General features: G+C 61.1%; 1 protein-coding gene across 1 annotated transcript; it reads right to left on the reverse strand.

The window, feature by feature from the left end:
- Positions 1-1,911: 1,911 nt before the first annotated feature.
- NKX2-3 (NK2 homeobox 3) lies at positions 1,912-3,512 on the reverse strand (the record flags this gene model as incomplete). Its single annotated transcript, XM_084290044.1, has 2 exons — positions 1,912-2,552; positions 3,176-3,512. The coding sequence occupies 2 exons, from the start codon at positions 3,510-3,512 to the stop codon at positions 1,912-1,914; spliced, it is 978 nt and encodes a 325-aa protein (XP_084146170.1).
- Positions 3,513-23,400: the final 19,888 nt, after the last annotated feature.

Here is a 23,400-nt window from a genome sequence, read left to right on the forward strand (position 1 = left end):
GCACGCCCCAACTTTGGAGGAGGTTGTTCTGTGGTTTCCGTTCCTCCAGCTTGCTCACCGAGGCGTGAACTCGCACGGGGTCCCCTGTTTTTGCAAACAGCAGTCTGGCAGAACATGGAGGAAAATGCAGCTCTTTCCTACGGCAGAGACAAATCTCAGCTTGCTGCTGCCGCGGAGGGAGGACATTGCCTATCTTTGTTCTTGGCTATCCTGTTTCTACCCACGAGACCGCGGGGCCTTAACCGCTCATCTCCGAAAGCCAAGAGCGGAGCCTGGGCTTCCTCTCCCGCGACACCTTGCTGCCATCCAGCAAACAATCGCCTGGGCGTGCCGCATCCTCTCCCAGCGCCGGCCCCGCGAAGCCTCCCGGCCGCGGGGTTGCCGCGGGACAGGGCTGCTGAGCCGAGCCGTGCCGAGCTGAGCCTTGCCGAGCTGTGCCAGGGCTGGGGCTGGAGCCTGCTCGTAGCCCGGGGCTGTAGCTGCGAATTTCACCGGTGGTTTCCCAACGGTGCGCGCTTAACTCGCACGGTGCAAAAAATAGTAATAATAATAAGAAATGTATATATCAGCGCGGGTGTTAGCAGCGCCCGTGCCCGTGAGCTGTGCGGTGGCGTGCGGCAAAGCCCAGGACACGCGTGGGGCAGAGGGCAGGACGCGGTGGGCACCACTGGGCAAGGGGAGGCACACGGAGCTCCCGGGCTGCGGCCGGGCAGGCTGCACACCTCTCCCGGAGCACCGGCGGCGCGCCCGGAGGGACGTGCGGGACGCTGCGGGGCAGCTCCCCGCACCGCCGGGGCGAGCCCACGGGGCTCCGCAGCCGCCCAGCCGCTGGGCCCCGCACGGCAGCGGCACGGCGGAGCCGGCACCGCCCGAGGGCTCCGCGGCGGGGCCGCGCCCGGGCCGGGACCGGGGCTGCGCTCCCCGCGGCCACGGGACGGGACGGGACGGGACGGGACGGGACGGGACGGGAGCGGCCCCGCAGCCGGGCTTGCGGGTCTCGGCCGCCCCCTCCCCCTGCAGCCGAGCGAAACGGCTGAACATGTAGCAATAATGCCCCGGCATTCAGGCTGCCCGGCCCGGCCGGCCCTAATCAGCGGCCCGCGGACCCCCCTCCTCTCCCCCTGCGCTCAGAGAAAGGGGAACAAAACCCAGCACGTTTCTGCAGCCCCCGCGCATAAAGCGCCGGGCCTGGGCCTCAGTGGGGGGCAAAGCGGCCCGTCAATCTCGGCGCCGGGGCCCCTTTGTCCCTCGCCTCCCTGCCACACCTTTTGTTCCCGAATCCAATAAGCGCCTATTCCCGCTACCTTCCTCGGCGGCTCCTTTCAGCGCCGGCCCGGCGGCCACAATGGGCCGGCTCTGAGCTGCTCGGCCCCATTCAGCGCCTTGGCACGCTCACAATCCCGGCCCGGCCGCCCTGCCCCGCGGGCACGGCGCTGCGAGAGCCCCGCCGCCGCCGGGCCCCGGCCCCGCCGGGCCCCGGCCGCCGGGCGAAGGAGGAGCGGGCGGCGGATATTGCACCTGGTTTATTGACTGACTCCGCGAGCTGGCGCTGGCAGTAACCGATACAGAGTAGATAGAGGGGCCGCGGGAGCCCCGGGCCCCGCCGTCGGCTTTTTTACAAGCAAAGCTGCTCCGCTGGCGCGGCGCGACCGGCTCCGGGCCGCCCGTCGCGGCGGCACCTCGGGGCGGCGGCGCTTCGCGGGGAGCTGGGGCAGCCCCGGCCCGCCGCTCCGCTCCGCTCCTCTCCGCCGCCGGCCCGCCCCGCGGTCCCGGGCCGAGCGGGGGCCCGCCGCGCCGCCCCTCCGCCGCCGCCGCCGCCTTCGGTCCAGGGCTGCGGCGCGGCTCCCGACGGCGCTGCGGGGCCGCCGGGCCGTGCTGCCTTGTCCGCTCCCGGCCCTGAGTGCGTGCGGGCTACCAGGCCCGGATGCCCTGCAGTGCGCCCTGGCTGCAGGACGGCCCCGCCGCCGCCTGGTGCAGGGGCTGGCCGCCGCCGCCGAAGCCCCCCAGGCCGCCCACGTTCACGAAGGGGCCGGCGGCCGCCGCCGGGCTGCAGGCGGCCTGCATGGAGGCGCCGCCGGTGCCCGCCGGGTAGGTGCAGCCGTAGCCGGGGTTGTAGGAGGCGGCGTTGCCGTAGCCGTAGGCGGGGAAGCCGTTGTAGGAGTAGGGCCCGTTGTACGCCGAGCTGTAGCCCTGCGAGCCGCCGAGGCACGGCTTGCCGTCGCGGACCAGCACGGGCACGGCCACCCTGCGCGGCGGCGGCGGGGCCGCGGGGCCGCCCAGCTCCAGCGACTTGTCCTGCCGCTGCCGCTTGCACTTGTAGCGCCGGTTCTGGAACCAGATCTTCACCTGCGTGGAGGTGAGCTTCAGGCTGCTGGCCAGGTGCTCCCGCTCGGGCGCCGACAGGTAACGCTGCTGCTTGAAGCGCCGCTCCAGCTCGAAGACCTGCGCCTGCGAGAAGAGGACGCGCGGCTTCCTCCGGCTCCGCTGCTTCGGCCTCTCCGCCTCGTCCGGCTTCTCCGCCGCGTCCAGCGGCTTCTTCAGGGCGCAGCTCTCTGCACGGGGGAGCACAGGTCACGGCTGCGCCTCGCTCACGCCGGCCGCCGCCGCTCCCGACGGGCCGCACCGGGCGGCGGGAGCCCCGCGCCGCGCACCGCCCCGTGCCCCGTGCCCCGCCGCTGCGCGCCCGTCGGGGAACCGCGGCTCGGGCCGGGAGGCAGCGCCGGGCCAGCCACCGGCACCGTGCTTGCGAGCCGCCGGTTCGGGCGGCGGGGCCGGCCGCGTCTCCGCGCCTCCGGGCCGCCTGCGGAGGAACCGCGGCGGCACCGGCGGGCCGAGCCCCGGGGCCGCGCCGTGCTTGGAGCCGGGCACCTGCTGCCCGCCGCCTCTCCCCGGGAGGGCTCCGCCGCACCGGGCGCCGGTTGGGCCTAACCCGGCCCGTTTCTCCCTCCCTCTCCGCTCCTGAAATTTGGGAGCGGGGGTCTGATCGCGGCGGGGCCCGGTGGAAGCGCTTCCCGGGGCCACGGAGGCTGCGAATTACCGCAGCCCCTGCTCGAGGTGCTCTGGGGACGCGGCGGGACCGGGGCTCCGTGCCGACAGACCCGGAGCGAAAGGCGGGGAACGGGAGCGGCCCCGTCGGGACCGCGGGGAACGGGAGCGCGGCGGGGCCGATACTCACTCGGGTCGCGGGCCGCGGGGTCCAGCTCCTCTCCCGGGCCGGGGGCCTCGCAGGAGCCGCGCAGCACGGCGTGCACGTAGCTGTCGGTGGAGATCCGCGCGTCTGCCTGGCCGCCGGGCGCTGTCAGGTAGGACAGCTTGTCCTCCTCCTCTTCCTCCTCGCCGTCGGAGAAGCGGGCGCCGTCGGCGGCCGCCAGCAGGCAGGCGGCGGGGTGGAAGTGGTGCTCCAGGTGGTGCGGGAGCTGGGCCCCATAGTGCGGGTCCTGCTGCTGCTGCTCCAGGTTGAGGATGTCTTTGACAGAGAAGGGGGTGGAGGTGACGGGGCTCGGTAACATCATCGGGGCAGCGAAGCGAGCGGCCGGGGAGTCCCGCGGGCCCGGCGGCGCTCGGGCTGCGGCTCGGCGGGGAGCGCCGCGCCCGGTGCGGGGGGAGCAGGCAGCGCCGAGAGACGAGGGGCCGCGCCTGCTCCTGTCTAAGTTGCCTCCATTAGCCCGGCGCTGGGGGTCTGCGTTTTGTTACAGCTTCTGCAGGGACAGCCAAGGGCTCGGGAGCCTCCTCTGCCCCGGGCCGGCACGTCACGGCGAGGAGGGGCCGGGGGCCGGGGGCGGCCTCGCCATTGGAGGGAGGGGGAGGCAGAGCCGGCCCCCTGCCCGGCTCCGGCCGCCCGGCCAGAAATAGCAATGTATTAAGGCTGCGCTCGGGGAGGCCGCTTCCCCGGAGAGCGCCCCGCCGGCCCGGCACCCTCCCGCCAGGGCACAGCTCGGGCATCGTGCGCCGGGGTCGGGGACCCCCGAGAGAGCCGCGGCCGCCGCCGCGCCTCCCAGTGCTAAGCACGTGTAGGTAGGTAGGGACCCCCGCCCCGGCGCGCCCCGCTGGCCCCTGCCCGCGCACGGCTCGGCCCGGCCCCGGGAGGGGCGAACACGTGCGGCACAACCGGGGCCCGGCCCCCCCGACAGCGCGGGCACAACCGGCCGCCCGGTTCCAAAAGTGCCCCGCTGCCGGGAGGTGCCCGCCGCGTCCCGAGCGAACAGCAGCCATGCGACGTACACGTAGCCCGACCCTCCCCGTGTCTCCCGGTCCCCCCCGGTTATCCCGCAGGTCCCCCGTGAGAGGCAAATCACCGCCGGCCACAGCCGGCGCGCACCGCGCCCGCCCCGGGAATGCGCCCTGCTCCCTGCTCCGCCGCGGCCGGATCGGGCCCCGGAGCCCCGCCGGCACCGGGCACCGGAGAACCGGGCCGGGCCGCGGCGGGCGGGCAGCCCGGAGCCGCGGAGGAGCGGGACAAGGGCAGCGAACGCTAACCCGGGCCATTCGGCGTTTCCTTTCGTTTTGTTTCGTTTCGTTTCGTTTCTCCCGCCGGTAACGGGAGGGCAGCGGCTCCGCGGAGCTGCCACGCCGCCGTGTCGGCGGGTAACGCACCGGGCGAGCAGGGCTCTGCCCGCCGAGCCCCTCCGCACCGCGAGTCCCCCCCGGGCCCGGAGTTGCGCCTTCTCCCCGCCGAGCACACCGGAGCGGCGGGGCGGGGGGTGCCGGAGCCCCGCGGCGGGCCCCCGCGGCCCCCGAGAGCTCGAAGGGCTCAGAGCCGCCGCGGCGGGGGCACCGGGCGGGCCAAGTGTCGGGCGGGGGGTCCCGGGTGGGAAATTCCGTTGTGATTAAAATCCTGCCGCCCCGCAGGGCTCGAATCGGCGCCGAGGCGAGGCGGCGGGGAGCCGGGCGCGCACGGCGGGCAGGTGAGTGTCCCGGGACCGGGGCTGCTCGGGGCCTGCACGGGAGGCCCTCTCGGGTCGTTACAGGGCGGCGGTTCCGCCATTTACCGGCCCTGTCGGTGCCCTCGTTTCCCCGTGTCCCACCGCAACGGCGAAACGCATTTACCGGCGGCGCAGCCCCGGGCCGGGGGTGCAGGTCCCGCGCAGACGCCGCAGCTCCGGTGCTCACGGTCCCGCGGCGGGGCCGGTTCCCGTTCCCCCGGCGGAGCCGGAGCCGGCCAGGGCGCAACGGATCTCTCCCCGCCGCGAAGCCCACGCAGTAAATCTCTCCTTCCTCGCCGCTTCCCGCTCCCTCCCGGTTCGGCCGGGAGACCGGGAAACGCACTCGCCGTAACCGGGCCTCCTCGGGGCCCGACTCCGCGCACGGCTTCCCGGCTGTACCGGGCCGCTGCCCCGGTACCGAGGAGCGTTGCGTGGCTCTCACGGCCGCCGAGGGCCTCGGCTCGCTCCCGCCCGCCGCAGGGCCCCGCTCCCGGTCGGCGGCTCTCGCCGAGGCGCGGCGAAGGGCCGGGGCTGTGCACGGGGCCGCGCTCCCAGGAGCCCGGGGCAGGGGCAGGGATAGGGGCAGAGGCAAAAGCAAGGACCGGAGCGAGACAAGGCAGCGGTGCTGGGCCTTTTGGGCCCTTTTGGGTGGACGCGGAATTAGGGGTGTTTTCCAGCTTCTGACTTTCCAGCCGCCGTGCCGAGGGCCCGGTACCGGGCCCGGACGGCTCTGCCCACGCTGCTTGGCCCCGTGGGCTCGCCTGGCGCCAGCGCGCTGCCGCCCGCAGCTGCACCCCGGACGGGCCGAGCGCCAGGCGCGGCCCGCGGGCACGGGGAGCCCGGGCGGGGCGGGACTGGCTCCCCGGGGCGGCTCGGAGGCGGCGGGAGCGGTTGCCCCGCCGGGACCCGCTTCCCTGCCGCCACCGGGCCGGCCCGGCCGGGGCCCGCTCCCTCCTGCCGCTGCCGACCCCGGCGGGTGCTCGGGGGACGCAGGCGTCGCGGGTGGACAGGGCAGGTCCCAGCCGGGACGCGACACGCGTGGCAGCACCCCCGGTCGCCCCCGCTTTTGTCCCGGTGGGGCCGGATCGGGCCCGCTTCGGCGGGCTGAGAGAGGACCCGGTTCCCGGCGGGACAAGGCGAGGAAACGGCTCCGGCCGGAGCTCAGCGGCCCCACACGGCCGCGTCTTGCTCGGCCCTGCCCGGGGCCGTCCGCACCGGGGCGGGGGGCGCCGGGGGGCACGGCCGGGGCGAGCGGCGGGGTCCCGGTACGGGACCCAGGGGAGGGCGCAGCCCCGGTACCTGCCGGCGGGCGTCAGCCCCGGGATGCGGCTCCGGGGCTTTCCCAAGCCGGCTGGGCCGGGGTCACCGGGCTATTAATGGTTATTTTATTTATATCATTAGCGGCGTCCCCTGAGCTCTGTTTACAGCGGGGCCTTGTTGTCCCGGCCGCTCCTGCGCTCTGTTTAGACAGGGGATTATTGTAATGGATGGAGCTCGCCGTGCGGATGCTGCGGCGGAGCCAAGAGCCCCCCCCGGCCCGGAGCGGGGGGGCAGCAGCCCTGCACATCGCGGCTGGCGGGCGGAGCCGCCCCGCACAGCCCCCCCGCCGCCGGGGCCCGGGCGCAGGCGGCCCGGTAGCACGCTGCCCGGCCCGGGGGCCTCGCTCGGGGCGATGCTATCAGCCGCGGGGCCGCTAATTGCTCCATTAGTCTCGCGGGTGCCGAGTGCTGGAGCCGGCCCCGCGCTAATGGCCGTAAACAAACAAACACGGTAATCCGGCCCCGGCTCCGGCGGGGAGCGGGCGGGGACCCTCGACGGCTGCGGGAGGGGACCCCCGGGGGGCTGCGGGAGGGGACCCCCGGGGGCTGCGCCCACCTGCCCGCCGCCCCGGGCAGCCCCGAGCCCCGCGGGCCGGGGGCCGGTGCGGGTCCGCGCCGCCGGGAGCTGCCCCCCGCGCCCGGCTCTATTTACACAGAGCCTGCCCTTGTGTAAACGCTCCGCGCCGTGGTTTATCTCAGGGCCCGTCTGTTTCTCGTTCTCTGTCAGCAGCGCCCGGTGAAGGATGGCCCTTTCCCAGGGGCTCGGCCCTGATTTATGTGAGAACCGCAGCGCTCCGGGGACGCCCCCGCACGGCGGGGCCGGCGACGCGCCGCGGGGAGGTCGCGGACCCCGGGGCAGCGCCCGGCGGACGGCACCGGCGATGCCCCGCAGCTCCCGGCCCCGCTGCGGCCCCGCACGCCCCGGCCACCTGCCGGCACGGCCCCGGCCTCCCCGCGGGGCTCCGCGCACCGAGCCCGGTGCCCCGACGGCGGGCGCGCCCCGGGAGGCACCGGGGAGAGCGGGCACGGAGCGGCCCCGCCTGCGGCCACCGGGCCGGGACGCGCTCCCCTGGCGCGCCCGCCTTGGCACGGCCCCTGGCCCGCCGCCTCCCGGGATAAAGAGCGGCTTTTATCCCAGCCGCGACGCTTTCCCAGCAATGACTCCTTTCCACTCCTGTTCCAAACGAAATGCGTTCTTTAATCCCCGAGAAAGCGGACGGCTCCTGCAGGCAGAGGAGCCGGGTCCCGGCCAGGGATGCTGCGCGCTCGCCCAGCACCGTGCTGCCTTCCTCTCCCACTGCCCTGTCCCGGTCCTACCGGGAATGTCTGCACCCTTCTGCCCACTGGGCCTGCCAGTTGACACCTGCATCTGCCTCTCACCTTCCTGGGAACCCCCCTGGTTTACTCTTGCCAAGAACAACCACCCAGGCAATGCCCATTTTCTGGAGAAATATGTCACTGCAAAGATTTGCTTTTCTTCAATATGTTCTTGCTCTGCAATTGGCTGATTTACACTTGCTTCACAGAGATGTATGTTTTGGAAATATTTCCCCAAACAATACTTCAATGTGAAATGTGTTTTTCTTAGGGTCATACCAAGAGTTTCCAGTGTCCTGAGAAATACCTAAGTTTCAAAATTGGGAGCTTGATTTGAGGGATCCAGGGTGGCGCTGGATACCAGTAGCTCTGTGTAACATTCAGCACTTGGCATTTTGGGGAATAAGAGTGGCTCTCACAAGAGCCACTTGCAGCAAGGGAATCTTGGTGGATTTGGACACCAAAGAGGAGGCTGCCTTTTATTTCAGACCCTGGTGGAGCTCCAAACAGGAGCCTGACATCTTGAGCTCAGTGAGAGCCAAACCACAGGAGCAGGTAAAGGTCATCCCACAAATGAAGCAATGCAGGATAGGAAATGTCAGCACCAAGGACCCCCTCCTGCCTCCTTTGATTCGGCTTCTCTTGCTCACAAAGGATATGCAGGCTTGACAAAGCCACCCTGCTGCACAACATGGCCCTGCGACTGTGGACGTGCAGAGGGTTGTCAAACACCTCTTCCTCTGGAGGAGAATCTGTCATAAATCACAGTTTACCGCTCATACGACAAGAAGCTCCTGTGCCAGGGCTGCAGCTGGAGGACACCGCCGCAAACACGCGCACACCAGCAAAACCCGCAGCCTTTGCTCTGTGCTTCGGGAGCCGTTGCTGCATGCTTGTGTCCATGAGGTTAAGAACCGGGGCTGAAATTCATCCCTCAGCAGAGGCCCAGCACGAGGCTTGCTCGCTGCTCGCATCCCCAGGTCCGCGTACCACTTGCATCCCATAGGGCTTAAGTGGAGCGTAAGTGGACCCTGGGCCTTGCGCTGGCGGCCTGCCCGGCACTGGATTTCAGCTCCGAGCCCAGGCCTGCAGCTCTGATTCATGCACGTAATCCTGCTGAGGTCAGCGGGTTTCATCCTGCTCCCACCGCAGCCAGCGGGACGGTTCACACGAGAGTGGCAGGGTCAGGCTCTGTGTTTGCATGCGCTGTAGAAAATGGAACAATTCAGATTAAACCAATTAAATTTTAACAGGTCTGGAAAGCGTTTTATTACATAATAAACAGGGGGGGATTAGCCGTGTCAGGCTTTGCTGTGTGTGTACTCGCCGAGCGGATCCTTGCTGACCGCGGCACTCAGTGTTCCTCCCGGCTCAGGACCTCCCCGCGCCGCCGCCGGGGCCGGTCCCCAGACAAACACATGGCGCTGTGAGCGCAGCTGCACGCTGGCTCCTGTTCCCGTCCGAGGCGTCCCCCGGAGCATTCTGGGTGCAGTGCTTTTCCTAGCCCAAGCAAAGCCTTTTCTAGAAGAAATTTCGCAAGCTGCTCCGCGGCTGTTTCTGCAGGCGTCCTTTCGAGACATGGAAAGCCTCGTGCCTCGGCACAGGCGTGTTTGTGAGGAGCGAGAAGCCAGGCTGCATCTGTGCGAGGTGCTGACACGTCTCATCTTGGAAACAGAGCCGATAAGTTCCTCTTGTTTAGGGCATCTCCCCGGCAGCCAGTCCCCACTTCTCTCGCTGCTTAATCGAGATTCCTCCGGCTGCAGGCAGGGCTTGTTCCCATGCGGGTGAGGCCATCCTGGAAACGGCTGCCCCCAGAGCTGGTAAATGTGCACCACCGTGTACACGGTGTGGCTTTGCCAGGGTGTTCTCGGGTTAAGCAGGCTTCGAAAGCACACCAAATCCAGCCTTCCTTCAGCAGAAACCATGCTGCAAGTTTGGGTGTGCTGCAGTTCTCCCCGGGGTGCACGCAGGCGGTGCAGAGGCAGTGGCACTGCTTGGTGCGGTGGCACTCCCCTAGGGGCTCCGGGGCCCTGCAGGGCTTCATCCTCTGAGCTGGTAACTCGTCACCAGACAGCTCGGTAGCACTGAGCACAAACACCCCACCTCCTCCAAGAAACCTTCTCGCCTACCTGCAGCCGGGGTGCGGGAGCAGGACAGGGGAACCTCATCCTCGCTGTTCCCAGTGGGCAGCCCCAGGCAGCACGGCATGGAGGGCTCGAATGGAGGGTGTTTTGCACGCCGCTTCCCCAGGCAGCTGCAGGCGAGCTCCCGGTGCCGTGGCATGTTTTTCCCTGGAAGTGGAACGGCTGCCACGGGTGGAGACTGCGGCATGTTGAGGGGAAGCGAAGGAAAACAGCTCCCTGTCTGGCTACTGTGGCTGGAAAGGTTAATTGCGGAGCGTGCACTCGGTCCGCGCACTTTTAATAAACACCCATTCTTTCGTTTTCCTTTAAAATAGTTTTCGCGTTTTGCCATTGCGGCTCATGTTGCTTCCTCCTGCGACAGCTCCTCGCCAGTGGCTGCTGCACAAACAGAGCAGCTCCTGGGTCCCTCACGCAGGCAAGCAGGTGGGAGATTTGAAGGTCTCTGTTAATAGTTTATCTCTGAGTTAGTTTAATGAATTCTCCTCGTAATTACTGCGCAGGAATTGTTAGTATATCCCGATGAATCAGAACTTTCTAACAACAACTCTGGATGAAATTATAAACTGTTTTTCTATCTTGGAGTGGAGGCTTGAGAGAGGATTCCTAATTGTTCTTGTCCCCTCTGGGGCCAGTGCCGGATTATCCCACACAGGCTTCTCTGCAGACTTGTTTTTAGTCTATCAGTGGGCTCTCTGCCAGTCCTAAGAGATGGGGAACTCAGTTTTCCAGATTTAAATCCCCCCTCCACCCTTCCACTCCACTTACACCTCTAAGGAAGAGCATGGATTAGAGAGGATTTGCCCTTGTGGGGCTTCGGGTTGGGTTTGTGACGATGTGTCCTTAAAAGCTTGCTTTTTTTTTTTTTTTCCACATGTAAATCCGACTCCCATCTTTGCATTGGGAATGGGCAGAAGCCGGGCCGTTCTGCTTGGAGAGCAGACACCTCCCATTTCACCACAAATACTTGCCTTCCAACGGCATTTTGTTTCCGAGGCAATGGCTTGCCTGGGAGGACAACCAGGTGGTCATGACGCTGGTGTGCCTAGTGCCTGGGGCAGGGCATGGGTGGCACTTTGGGAACAGGACGGGGGTGACCCCTCCTGCTTGCTGTGCTTCAGGCACACATGCAAAAGGCTGGATGGGCCCAAGACTCATCCAAAACCTGTCCCCATGCTGGCAGAGCTGGCTTTCTTGGTGCGACTCATGGCTTATCTTTGTGCCTGTCATGTCCCAGTGCACTGGAGCCCATGGCCAGCCATGTTGGGTCACCTCCACCAACGCTGCCAACAACCTTTACAACGGTGCCACGCTAATCCTTGGGCTCACAGACCATGGCAGAGGTGGCTGGGCGTCAGCACGGGGCTAAGGCAGCTCTTCCTTTCCCCATCCCTGCCATCACGGGGCGGGAAGGGGCCACGTCGCCGGCCATTCCCCGTCCCGCTGACGCCTGTCTGGCTGCCGGGACACCCCGGCGGCCCCGTCCCAGGCACGTCCCCAGCGCCCGGCACGGTGCCGCGGGGCCACTCGGGCCCAGGCGCCCTTCTCCAAACATCCCTCCCGCCGCGCGCCCGGTACCCCCGCCGCCCGCCCCCGCTGCCCCACGCACCCGCCCTGCTGACGGCGGGGAAAGTCGGAGCCGTGTCCTTGCGCCGACCTTCGGCTGACCTTCCAGTAACGCTCGAGAAACCCTCGGAAAGGCTTTCTCATTGTGCAGCCCCAGGGTTTCCAGGGAATTAGTCAGCAGGCTGGAATTGTGCTCTGTGTATGTGACCCCCCCGCTCACCCTCCCACCCCCCCCCGCCTCTCCCATCGCTGGAGCCGGACCGGTCCAAGAGATATGTTGCCAGGGTGACAGCGAGGTGTGATGGATGGACAGAGAGTGGCTGTGGAGTGGCAGGGCCGCTGGTCAGTAACCCAGGGCTGTGTTTATAAGAAGGAAGAGGCTGTTTCCTGGAGCTAACATAATGCAGCTCTAAAAAAGGCAGGGGAAATACATCATGCGAGGAGAGCGCAGCCCGGGGAGGGGAGGGCCGCTGGGGAGCCCAGCACCAAAGCGAGCCTGCAGGTCAAGGTGCCTTTGACAGGGGCCTTTTTTATAGGCCATTTGCGTGAGAGTTCGCTGCTGTTTCTCTGCAGCCCTGACAGCGGCTCAAGGCCCAGCCGGGGATCGGGGAGGGTCTAATCTCAACCGCCGCTTTCCAGCCCTTCGGCGTGGGACCCGCTGATTTATTTAGAAAATAAATAACGCTGGCTGACTATTGTTCGGAGTGACAGCCCCCCCGCGGCAGGCAGGAGGAGGTGTGGGGAGCTGGGAAAGGACCGGAGGCTGAAGGAGCAAGGGGCTGGCCTGCAGCCCCCGGCCCGGGCAGGGCGATGATCCCAGCAGTGGCCCCTGCCCACGCTGGGGGACCCGGGGTGTCCCCAGGGCACCTCCCACAGCAACAGAGGCAAACGGCACGGTGTGGGGACATCTACCCTCCTTCTCCATAGCCCACTTTGGTGGGTTTCCTCACTTTTTGCTGAATTGCAGGTGTGTGAGTGCCCGTACCTGGTGTCTCCCACAGGGTTTTGTCCCCGTGTCTGCTGTCACCTCCCAGCCTCAGCTGTGTCTCCCCTGCGGTCACCCGCTCTGTCCCGGCATTGTCACCACCAGGGTCTGGCTGCTCCGTCCCACTGCACCGCAGGACAGTGCTTGGGCTCCTCTTCTGCAGGAGCCGAGCCCTCAGGTAGCTGTGGCACCTCTGACCCTGCACTGTCCCAGCGCCCCACTCTGCCATGCTCTGCTCGGGGAAGACAATCGAAGCCCCAGAAAACAGCCCTGGATTTTTTTTTCCCTGAAAAAAAAAAATATAATTCAACATTTTAGAAAAGAATTTCACATGCACAAACACAAACCTAACCTCATCTGGCTGGAAGTTGCAGCATTTTCTACACAGGAACAAATTGCTTCTATCGCAGCTGAAAAATTACCAAAATCTTAAAAATCTTTTATTATTCTTATTATTCTTTCTTCTGCGATTTTATTCTTATAGCTCTGAAATAGCTGAGCAAATGACATCGCATTTATTTTTTCTTTTCTCTTTTTCTAAGAGTGCAAACGCTTAGAAAAGTGACAGCATAGCGAAAACAAGATGAGAAAACAGAGGAGGAAATCTCATGCAAATGTCCGGCTTTCTTCAAGCAGCTTCAGGGTTGGGGAGAAAAAGGAGACAATGGAAACACAAAAACGCGCTGTTTCCACATTTTGATCGAATTTCTGGCTTAAGAAACTGAACTAAAAAATCAAAATTTTAATTAAAAAAATAATTTCAAAAAAAAAAAAATCCCATAGAAAAGTTAAATGAAAAGCTCTGTTTTCCGTATAATAGTTTTCAACTGAATTCACTTTAGGCAAGAAAATTATCAGTAATTTTCATAACTTATTTTTTCACAGTTTTAGTAACGATAATTCTACCTTATAAATAAAAATTCTAAATTTCCAACTTTTCAGCAAATATTTGGGTTTGGGTGCTGTTCTCACTGCTGTGGGAGTAATTTTTTATTTCAAGTGGAGCCTCATTTTTGGCTCAGGTTTTTGCTTTTCCCTTTTTTCTTCAGAGGAGTGTTATGTCTTCAGTGCCGTTCAGACTTCCCTTCTCTAATTCATGCAAATACCACGTCGTGCACAAATTCCTCAATGAGTTTAAACTCGTTATTATTTATTAATCAGCAAACAATTTTTTTTTTGCAGCCCCGCCTGATTGCTGCCTGAAAACCGCTTTCTAAAGAAGCATTTGATGAGTATTTGTATATTTAATGTTTGCATTGTTCTAAGTGACTTTTAACATTACGTTCTCTCACCCGCTTTCAGTTCAAACCAGCGTGCTCACACGCACTTACATTTGAACGCGCTTGCAGCTCGGATTTTATGCAGCTGTATTGAACGGCTCGGAAAAAAATAATAATAATAAAAAAAATCCATATTGTTGATTTCCTTGGTTTGCCGACACATCCATCACTGCTGCAGCGGCAACGCTCTGTGCTGGGGACTGGCCGCACCCAGCAGCCCCAGCCCGTGGCCGGGTTTTTCCAAAATGATGTTTTTTGTGAGCTCTTCTCACTCGGTTCCCACCCGCCCCATGGACACGGGCTGTCCGGGAGGGAACGAGGCCGGCTCTGGGGCCGTGGGGACTCATCCTCCCAGCTCTGCAGCTTAAGGCCGCCCGGCTCCTCTGCGAGCCTCCCCAGGTGGCCATGATATTTCTAAAGGACTCGTCCCCGTGCCGCAGTAAGCTCATTAGCTAATTCCCTTATTACGCGGCACCAACTGAAGCATGTATGTTTGGGTTTGCAGGCAGCCCCCTCTCGCCTTCCCCCCCCAGCTTGCCTCGCCTCCACCGCGCTCCCTTCTCTTTGTTTTAGCCAGGAAGGCGGGCTTCTAAAATTTCCCTTGGCTCGGCCATTTTGGGCGCGTGCTCATCCCTCCCTCGCCCTTCCTGGGGTGTTTGCTTGGCTCCCGCAGCCCCCAGCCAGAGGGGCTGCAGCCGGTGGAGCGGGCAGGACCCTGCTTGCCCGGCGCCTTCGCCTCCACCAAAGTGGCTTTTCGGGCCCGTTCACATTGCCCTGTCAATCTCGGAGCCCAGCCGGGCGAACGTGCTGAAGGTTTGGTTCAGACAAAGAGAGGCACGGGGCTTTCCAGGCATGGAGGCAGCAGCATGGAGGCCGGGCAGAAGGATGTGTGGTGGTCTTTGCATTACCCCCGCTTTGGAGAGGGCCTGTTGGGTCTTGTGGCTCATCGGCAAACAAATGCCGAGCACGCTGGATGCTCACCCGCCACCACCGAGCCTCTCGTCCCCAACCATGGGGAGCCCGGGGGCCTCTTCCCTCACCACCGGCTCCGGGAGGAGCCCGGTCACAACCCCTGGCCGGGGAAGAGGGACGGACCCGACATCCCACCCTCTTCCTTCTGGGGGGCCACATGCCGCAAGGTCCACCTCGCGCCGGCGCTTTCCGGCCCTCTGTGAGAACGTACAAATTGTGGCTCCTTCATTGACTTTGAAGAATGTCCCTTTATTCACAATGTTATTTCCTTTAATCACTGTGGGGTTGCAGGAAATCTTCTTGGAAAATTATTTCAGATTGGCTGGAATCACCGTACGGTCGCAGGGATGGAAAACTCACTTGAACTTGTTTTCATTTTACCCTAAAAAGTCACTGTCCCCAGAAGGTTCAGATGAATTTGGATAAACATGTGAGTTCCGAGGATTTTGTTGTTGTTGAGCAGTTTTCTTCCTTTTTTTTTTTTTTTTCCCAAAACGAACCTCTGCATCTTTCCAAGTTCCTGAGCTTTACTCAAGACCAGGGGTGCAGAGTCAAAGGAAAAATGGGACATTTGCATAAACAGAATGAAGACAGGCAAATACATCATGAAGGGACATGACATGCAAGTAGAGATAACGAAGTAAGTGGCAGCTTTGGCTGTCACCTAAGAGCCACAACTGAATTTTATTCTACTTGCGGATATCTATGCTTGCCGATAGGGAAGAAACAGAAGGTGTGCTCAGTCTCGACATTCACGGGACTTTGGTTCCCTTCCTACATGAAATTCTCATGGGCAAGGGAGAGGAATACGGTCTAAATGAATGAGATCTAGATGGACATGAGTATGCACTGAAGCAAAACTGTCTGGAAAACTGTGTTGAAAGGGGAGTTACCAGGGTTTAACCCTCAGATGGGACCTGCTCTGGACCTAGGCCTGGCCAATGCTTTCATGGGATCTTCACCTTCAAGCAACACCAGTCTGGTAGGGCCTGCAAGAGTGCAGCTCAGCTTCTCTTGACGAACTGGAGAAATCTGAAAGAAAACTGTAGATAAAAACAAAATAAGGCTTTTCTTTGAGTTGGGGAAAATCAGCTGCACACCCACTAACTGTGAATTGAGCAAGCTTGCTTGGTGGGAAGGTAGCTGGAGGTGATGGTGGGTCCCAAAGGGAGTGCGAGCCAGCAGTGTTCTCCTGAGTGAGAAGAGCGAAGTGAGACTGGGACATATAAACAAGGTGTTTGTGGGACACCCAATGTAATCCTGCCTCACTCAAAAGTGTCAGCCTGAGTGCTGGGTCCCACTTTGGGCTGAGCGTCTCAAGTTGTGGTTCTGGGAGGAAGCCCAGGGAAGAGCAAGAGTGATCAGAAATTCAGAAAACATGACATACTGGAGGAGGCTGAAGGACCAGGGTAGCTTAGTATCAAGAAGAGACGACTGGAGGGAAATAAGATAAAAGTCTTCAAATGCATAAAGCTCTGCTACAAAGCAAGAGATAATGGGCCATTCCTTTTTTTTTTTTCAGGGTAGAAAGAACGAGAAACCATGGGCTCACCCTGCAATGACTGCAGCAAAGGAGATTAAAACTCGTTTTTCTTGGGAGCTGCCTTCACCACTAGCGGCTCCTTGTAGGCAGAGTTTAGACAAAACCTCCACCAGGAAGGGTTTGCCTCCTTCGGCGGCAGGCAGACAGGCTGGGTGACCTTTCGAGGGCCTTCCAGGCTTATTTTTTATGATTCTGTGAATACAGATACTAGAAAGAGAGAAGATCATTTTGCCTCTAGCCAGTCTATTCGGGACTGGTCCTTGCCAGGTGTGTTTTTCCTCAGCTGTGGATGCCGTCCAGGTTTCCGTCAACTCCATCAGCATTTTTGTTATTTAATCTGAAGCACTTCTTCTTCTACATTTTTATTTTTATAAATCCAGTCTTTTCCCCATTTCTGTGGTTCTTCTTCTCCTGGAATGGTCATACAGGTCATATGCCTTGTGTGGTCCCCACCAATCCCCGCACAGACACACCTCCTCTTCCCCATCCGATTGACCGTGTGCCTACATGTGGGATCCCAGAGCACCCTAGGGCAGACCCAGCCTTGCTTGTGAATCTGTCTGGTGACAGACCCATGGTGTTGCAAGCTCCTGTCTCGCTCGTGGTTTCGCTCCCACCACAAGGCCCCAGTGGGTCGTCCGTGGGCTGGGTGTTTTGCTGTTTGTAAAACAGGGCTCACAACAGTTGCCCCAGTCCATCTGCGGGCCCACAGATGTCAACTCTTCCGTGTTTACGCCAAGTTCATGCAATGTGAATTTTTGTGTGTGTACTGAAAACATGATACATTTTTACTCACGATGTTTAAGAGCAGAGTTAGTCATTAGATCACCTATTCTGATCTCCCCAAGTGCTGCATCTTATTATTCTTTTGGGATCCAAATAACTTGGGTTTTCACTCAAGCATCTGGTCTGGAGAAGTGAGGGAGCTCAGAGATTTGTCTTACTGACTAATGGTTAATCCAGCGGCTAATCAGCATTGCTCAGAAAATGCATGTCTTATTTCTTATGCAGCTTTGTCTGGCTTTTAATTTCCAGGCATTGATTCTTGTTCTGCCTTTTTGGCTGGAATAAAAACACTTTGGTACATGGTATTTTCTTACTATCAGAGTACTTGTGCATAGCAGTCAAATTTCTTAAGCTTTTTTAAGAAGAAAACAGGTTGAGCTTGATTCTGTCACTGTGGGGTGCATTCTCCTGCCCTTGTGTCTTTTCCGTGGCTGTTTTCTGCACCCTCTCTCATTTCACAGAATAATTTTGGCCTCAGGAGCTCTGGCGGTACAGCCCGCTGGTCAGGCCTCCATCAGTCAAATTTTGGAAATGTCTGAAGATGGAGATGCCACCGTCTCCCCAGTGCTGGTGCTGCTCTCAGTTTTCAACCCACATTCCCCTCCCCTTCCAGCCCTAGTCTGGCTGTGAGGGTGCTGTGGGAGACGAAAATGGTGAGGGGAAAGGACATCTTCTGCAGGTTCTGAAATGGGGCACCAGGCCAGGCCCGGGACCTCCGGGTTGGCCCCCCTATCCCAAGCTGTGTTTGGATGCAGGACACCACATCCCAGCTCCTGTTCCTCATGCTCCTGGCTTCACATCCCAGGCTGCAGCTGCTTCATGGTCCTGACATCAAGCTTACACGTAGGTTTTGCTTTGACTTGGTCACAGCAGGCAACTCTGTGTCCCTGTCCCGCAGCAGGATGCCAGCAGCCAGTTCGTGCTGCCCCTCAGTCTGGTTGCATCCAGAGCCAGAGCCCTTGAGGGACATTTCTTGACAATTGGCTTTACTTAGGACAAATATTTGATCAGAGTGCTGTACGATGCTAGGCTAAGCACCTTGCAGATATCTGTGTGAGATATCCACGGCCTCACTGCTCGCTGCTCTTTCGAAGCCAGTGCTTTTGGTCTTTCGGGCAGTTTGTGTCCACACTTCAGTCCCCCATTGAAACCTGTTTGTTTCTAATTTTCGAGCAAGAATTCCTAAGAAGATCCTATTAAGACAGCTATGAACTAATAATATCTTCACCATATATGGTGCATTTCACCCTCGGTTTGTGCGCGGCTGTAAGTATATGCTGCAGTGCGTGCTGAACGCCGCCAGCTGCTTGCCAGAGTGCGGTTCTTACCCAGCACGGCCCCGTGCTCTGCAGGGGCCTGGGGGCTGGCCCCTTCTCCCACCAGGTACGTTTTGACCAGGCCCCTGCTCCGCCTTTAGTGCGACATCGAAACTGGCTGTGCCTGGTCTGTGCTGTGCTGGCACTTCTGTGCTTTCACAGCATTGCATTTCAAAGGTCTGGTTGCAAGGAGGCGCATGCATGTTACCTGCAAGTCTGGCCAAAAATCTGATGCTGCAGTGCACAAAGGAACCCTGCAGCTCTGGAGAATGTGCCGTTTTGATGCTCACAAAGGAAAAATCTTTGCCTAAACCTGGGGTACAGCATGGAAAGTGCTAGCATTATATTCCTGCCGTTAGCCCTACTCAGTTTTGTTTCTTATTCTCCCATCCATGGCACCACGGCTGGGCTATTGCTCTCCTCGGAGGTGGCCAAGGCGAGAGCGACTGCAAAAATGACAGTGACATGTGCCAGGCGCCAGCAGGTCCCAGCTCCGGAGGGCAGGTACATCCCCAGGTGCCAGTCCTGCCAGTGGGACGGTGCTGGGACACCTCTGCATGCGCCCCAGCAGGTCAGCCCACCGAAACCTGCCCAAATGTGCTGGGGGCTCTTTAATGGCCAGGCAGGGGGGACAGACCTGGTGCTTCCAGGTCTCGTCTCATGACATCCGCCGAGTCCCATTCCCGCACTAATCTTGTCATTCTATCCAAAACAATTATGGAGGGCTTGTTGTTTTTGGCACGATCCTTTATTTACAAATCCCATCCTGCTTATAGCTCATGGTTTCATTATCCTCTAGATGTTTACAGAGCTCCTTTTCTTAATATTTGTGCCATTATTTTACTAGGGACCCGGGTGAGACTTTCCAGACAGTGATTGTCTGGCTCATCCTCTCCCCCACCAGCTCTTTCTGGAGAAGTGCACGTTCCCCCATTCTTGTCTCTGCCCTGGGTGCCCTCTCTGCTGTACCTGTGCCACCAATGTTCTCCCTGAGCCTCCAGCTCCTGATCATCACCTCTCCTCCACACTGCTCTCCCTGCTCCCAAACTTGGGATGCGGGTGTGTGTCTGGCCGTGGGAGCAGTCCCTCGGCTGGCTTTTGGCTGCCAGAGGACCGTGTCCTGGGAAGGCAGCCGGTGGCAAGCCCGACACTGGGATTTGGGGGTCATTTGCATGGCACAGAGGTGGGTTGCCAGCTTGTGCTGTGTGCCTCGCTCTGATGCTCGCTCCTGCCCGTGGGCTGTCTGTCACAGGGTCTTGTTTAACCTTCTCTGCCACAATATCTCGCAGCCTTTAATCTGTTTATTCTCGTAACCCTGCGATGAGGTAAAGCAGAGTTATCCTCATTTCAGAGGTAGGGAACCGAAGGGAGCCTTTTCAAATGCAGATCAGTGCTTAATGATGCAGAGATAAAGATTTTAAAAACATGCCCGAGACAACAGGCATGAGGCGTGTAACCGAGCTGGCTGCTTCTGCAAATCCCATTAAGCGCCTCTGCCTTTTCCAGCTCTTGTTGTCTCAGGGCAGTGCTGGCAGAGCAGCAGGGACACGTGGCAGGGCCAGGCACGGGGGTGCCCGGCGTCTCAGCCTCGGGGCCCCAAGCAGGGCTGGCAGAGGCAGTGGTTCAGCCTCCCAGGGTGCGCCGGGGTGCCAGGGGACACAGCCCCCACACAGAGCACACTCCAAGGTGCACCAGTGCTCGAGAGCCTCTGCTGTTTTAGGACTAGGAACTAAAGCAATGGGTGTATGCATCGAAATGTGAGGTGGGGAATGTGTGTGAGCACCTGCTTGGCTGAGCTCTGGCCACTAACAGAGAAGGAGGGCGTGGGGAGCTGGACCAAAGGATGCTCTGCCCAGGAGGAGTTTCCCTTTGGTTACGAGGTGCAAGTGCTCTCTGTCCATGCAAGGCAGGCAGTGCCGCACACGCTGCGCCATGAAATGGAGAGCGAGCGATAACCAGGGGCTCGCTGTGCTGCCCCTGCCTGGGCAGCTGGTAGCTGCAGCCGAGGTGGTTAAAAGCCAAGGCTGCGGGAGGTGTTGGTGCCCCTGCGGGGCTCGCTGCAGGTCTCGCTGCTGCTCCCGGGCAATTGTTGCTGTGCTTGTGGGAATGCAGCGGCTCGGGCTGCGCAGAGGTCAGTGCCTTTGTCTTGCTGCAGGGAGTTTATCTCTGCGGATCTTGCCTGCTTTCCTGGGTCAGGCTTCACCTCCTCTGTTATCAGCAAACGCAGGAACAGCCCATTCCAGAGCCAGGCTGCGGAGGAACCTCTCGACCCCCTTGCAGGGGGAGGCACCCCTCACATCCCATCCCTCCCCTGCTGGCGGGCACCACCAGGCCCTGAGGGACGCGGATGGGACCTGCAGGACCGTGGTTGCCGTCCCTGCCTGTGGGCAGTGGGCAGGGCAGTGTGCTGGGAGCAGCAGTGCCGCACGTTTTGCATGGGTGCTCGAGGTCAGAGGCGGAGGACGAGGCAGTGGAGCCGGCAGGGCCATCCCCAGCCTCATCTTTGCTGGGTCTTCCACCCCAAATATGAGGAGGGGACAGGTCTCCATCAGCAGCACCGACGGCACCGACCCCTCCTTCCCCAAGCCGCCCCATCCGTGCACACCCTCCCCTTCCCAGCAGCTCCTGCTGGACCCCTCCAGCTGTCTCCAAAACTCAAACCATTAGCATTTCCTGTTCAAACATTTCCAATAAATAAATGGAGACATCATGCCACAAGCCCACAAGTGACCCAGAGGCGGGTCCGAGGCCGGGATGGACACGACCACCCAGCGCCCGACCCCCTGGCTGGGCGCCAGCGCTGCCTTTGTTTGAATTCCCGGGTGAGTAAGCGCTTGGCTGACGCCAGCCAAAATGCCATAAGAAAATTATTTTTTTATATTAGATAAATTGTTTTCAGTAAATCTGCTCCTACACCAGGGTCCTGAACCTACCCGCAGCACGGGGTGCCCTGCAAGGAGCCGGGCTCCTCTCCCCTGGCCACGTCCTGGCCAGGCAGAGGGACAGGCGCTGCCCGGAGGGGACAGCTGGGACCGGCTGTGCCGTGGGTGCTTCCGTCCCCCCCGTCCCCAGCTGCGCGAAACTCTGTGCCTTGACACAGCGATTTCTCACCCACCCTGGGGCTGGGGATGCTGGGGACCAATAACCGAGTCCCTTCTCCATTTGGTCCTTTGCGCCCTTGGGACAGCATCTTCAATGCCCCAGGGCGCTAGGCTTCATTATCTGGGTGGCTCATGCAACCACCACAGTCTCTGGGCAGCTCTGCTGCCCTCTGCCAGCAGGTGGGTGCTTGGAATCTGTGGCTGTTCCCAGAGCTGGTAGGAGAGGTTGGAGCCCAGGTGGGGGGTGTTCTCCCTTATTCTCGGGAGCACACAGGCCTTGTCCTCGCTGCACTGAGTTATTCTCCAGCTTCCAGAGCCTGGCTTTGGAGCTAGCCAAGCTTTTCATGGTGGGAATTAGGAAAACTGTGGGAATATACCTCCCAGTAATATTTTTATAATTCTATTTTACTGACGACAACACTTCCTGAAGGAACATGGTGTTTTAGGCAACGTTTTGCTCTTGAAATTTTCTGAAACATTTGAGGAGGCTGAAGCACTCTTCAAAAGAGGAGGTGTAGATGTTCTGCTCCTGGGAGAAGCATTTGTTTAGCAGCACGTTGTGCTCTGGCACCATTAGACTTCAGAAACTGAAATGCAGTGAAACTGCTTTTTAACAAATTCCTTTGATGGAAAAACTGGGGGCACCCGCGGGGGTGTCTGGGGGCTGTGCATGGGCAGTGTCCACTCCTGGCCATGCCAGGGGCCAAGCAGCTGCCGGTGCTGGGGCTCAGCATGAAGGCAGCAGCGGGGCCCCTTCGAGGCTCTGCTGGTGCCCCGTGGTGGGGCCGGCAGCTCCGGCTGCCTCGGGGCTCAGTGCCATCAGCACTCAGAGGTGCTGACAGACGGACCCAGCGAGGGGCTGGCGGGGGCCGGAAACTCCTGATCCCTCTTTATCTGCCCCTCGCCCTGCTCTCTTGTCTCCCCGTCTGGCCTGCTATCTCACGCTCCTGTTCCCGGAGCTCCCTGCCTGCTTGGAGGCTGTCCTCCCCACGGCCCCTGCTCACTCACCAAAGAGCCCCCCAGAGCACCAGCCCTCCATCCCGTGCCTGCATGCTGAGCATCAGCAGTGGCAGCAGGCAGGTGCCTGGGACGGGGCTCTGCAGCAGCTGTGCACTGCAGGTTGGAGTCTTCCCAAAAGATGCCGGCTGCTCCTGGGTGCTGGGTACCAGCCCCAAATCAAGCTCAAGTTTTTCCCATGGCTCTTGTGCCACCCCCGATCCCACCCTGTTGCTTTGCACACCCACTGCTCCAGCTGGGCAGGGTGCTGGTGGGGACAGGGGGGGTCAGGATCCACAGTTAATGTAGCTGCCCCTAAACGCGCTGCCAGAGATCAGCTAATCTGATAATTACAGCAACAAAAGCCATTTAGACAAACCATGACCTGACCCCGGGAGCTTGGAATGAAAACATTTTACCCTCCTCTGTCTGGATCCTGCACTGAGAAAACATCTGTATTCAGAGGAGGGCTGGGAAAATGGCCCCGCGCAGCACCGGTGGGAACGGCCATGATGCTGCCCCTGCCTGCACCCTGCCTGTGCCCAGCCTCAGTCCCCTGGGACGGGCTCCAGGCTGCAGGAGGGCAGCGGTCCCCACGTCCCTGGGGTGCCTGAGCTGTGCGGGAGCCGTGCTGGCTGCCGTGCCCCCGCCGGAGGGGCTGAGCGCGGGGGGCCGTGCCTGCGTGCGGTGCACGCCCGGGGGCTGCTTCGCTCTGGGTAAGGTGTGCGAGCCTTCACGTTGAGTGGCAGGTCCTTGCTGGCTGTCAGTCTGCGGCAGGAGATGAAGGGAGGGCTGCCTCGGGGCCGGCTCCCATGTTTCTCTTGCTTTTCCATGCGTCTTGGTGGCACCCTTTGTGTAGGCTGGGGAGATGAAAGCACAGGGCCAGAGGGATGTTGCTAACGCACAGCCACCCGGCTGCCTGCTCCTTTGTGCCTGTCTATCTCGTTCCTGCATCTGTTCCCAGAGGAGCCCCAAACCATGCAGCCGAGGGCGCGCGACAGCGGCGGGGCTGGGGGCAGCCGCCGCACCAGCCGGTAACTCCTGCTGGCTCGGCGACCCCGGCCTCGCAGGCATGGGCAGCGGCACAGAGCACACCAGCACTGCTGGGCTGCCCGGCAGTCCCAGAGGGAGGGGAGCGAAACCATGGCCATTTGGG

The sequence above is a fragment of the Netta rufina genome (assembly GCF_964035555.1).
Source record: "Netta rufina genome assembly, chromosome: 7".
Classification (NCBI taxonomy): Eukaryota; Metazoa; Chordata; class Aves; order Anseriformes; family Anatidae; genus Netta; species Netta rufina.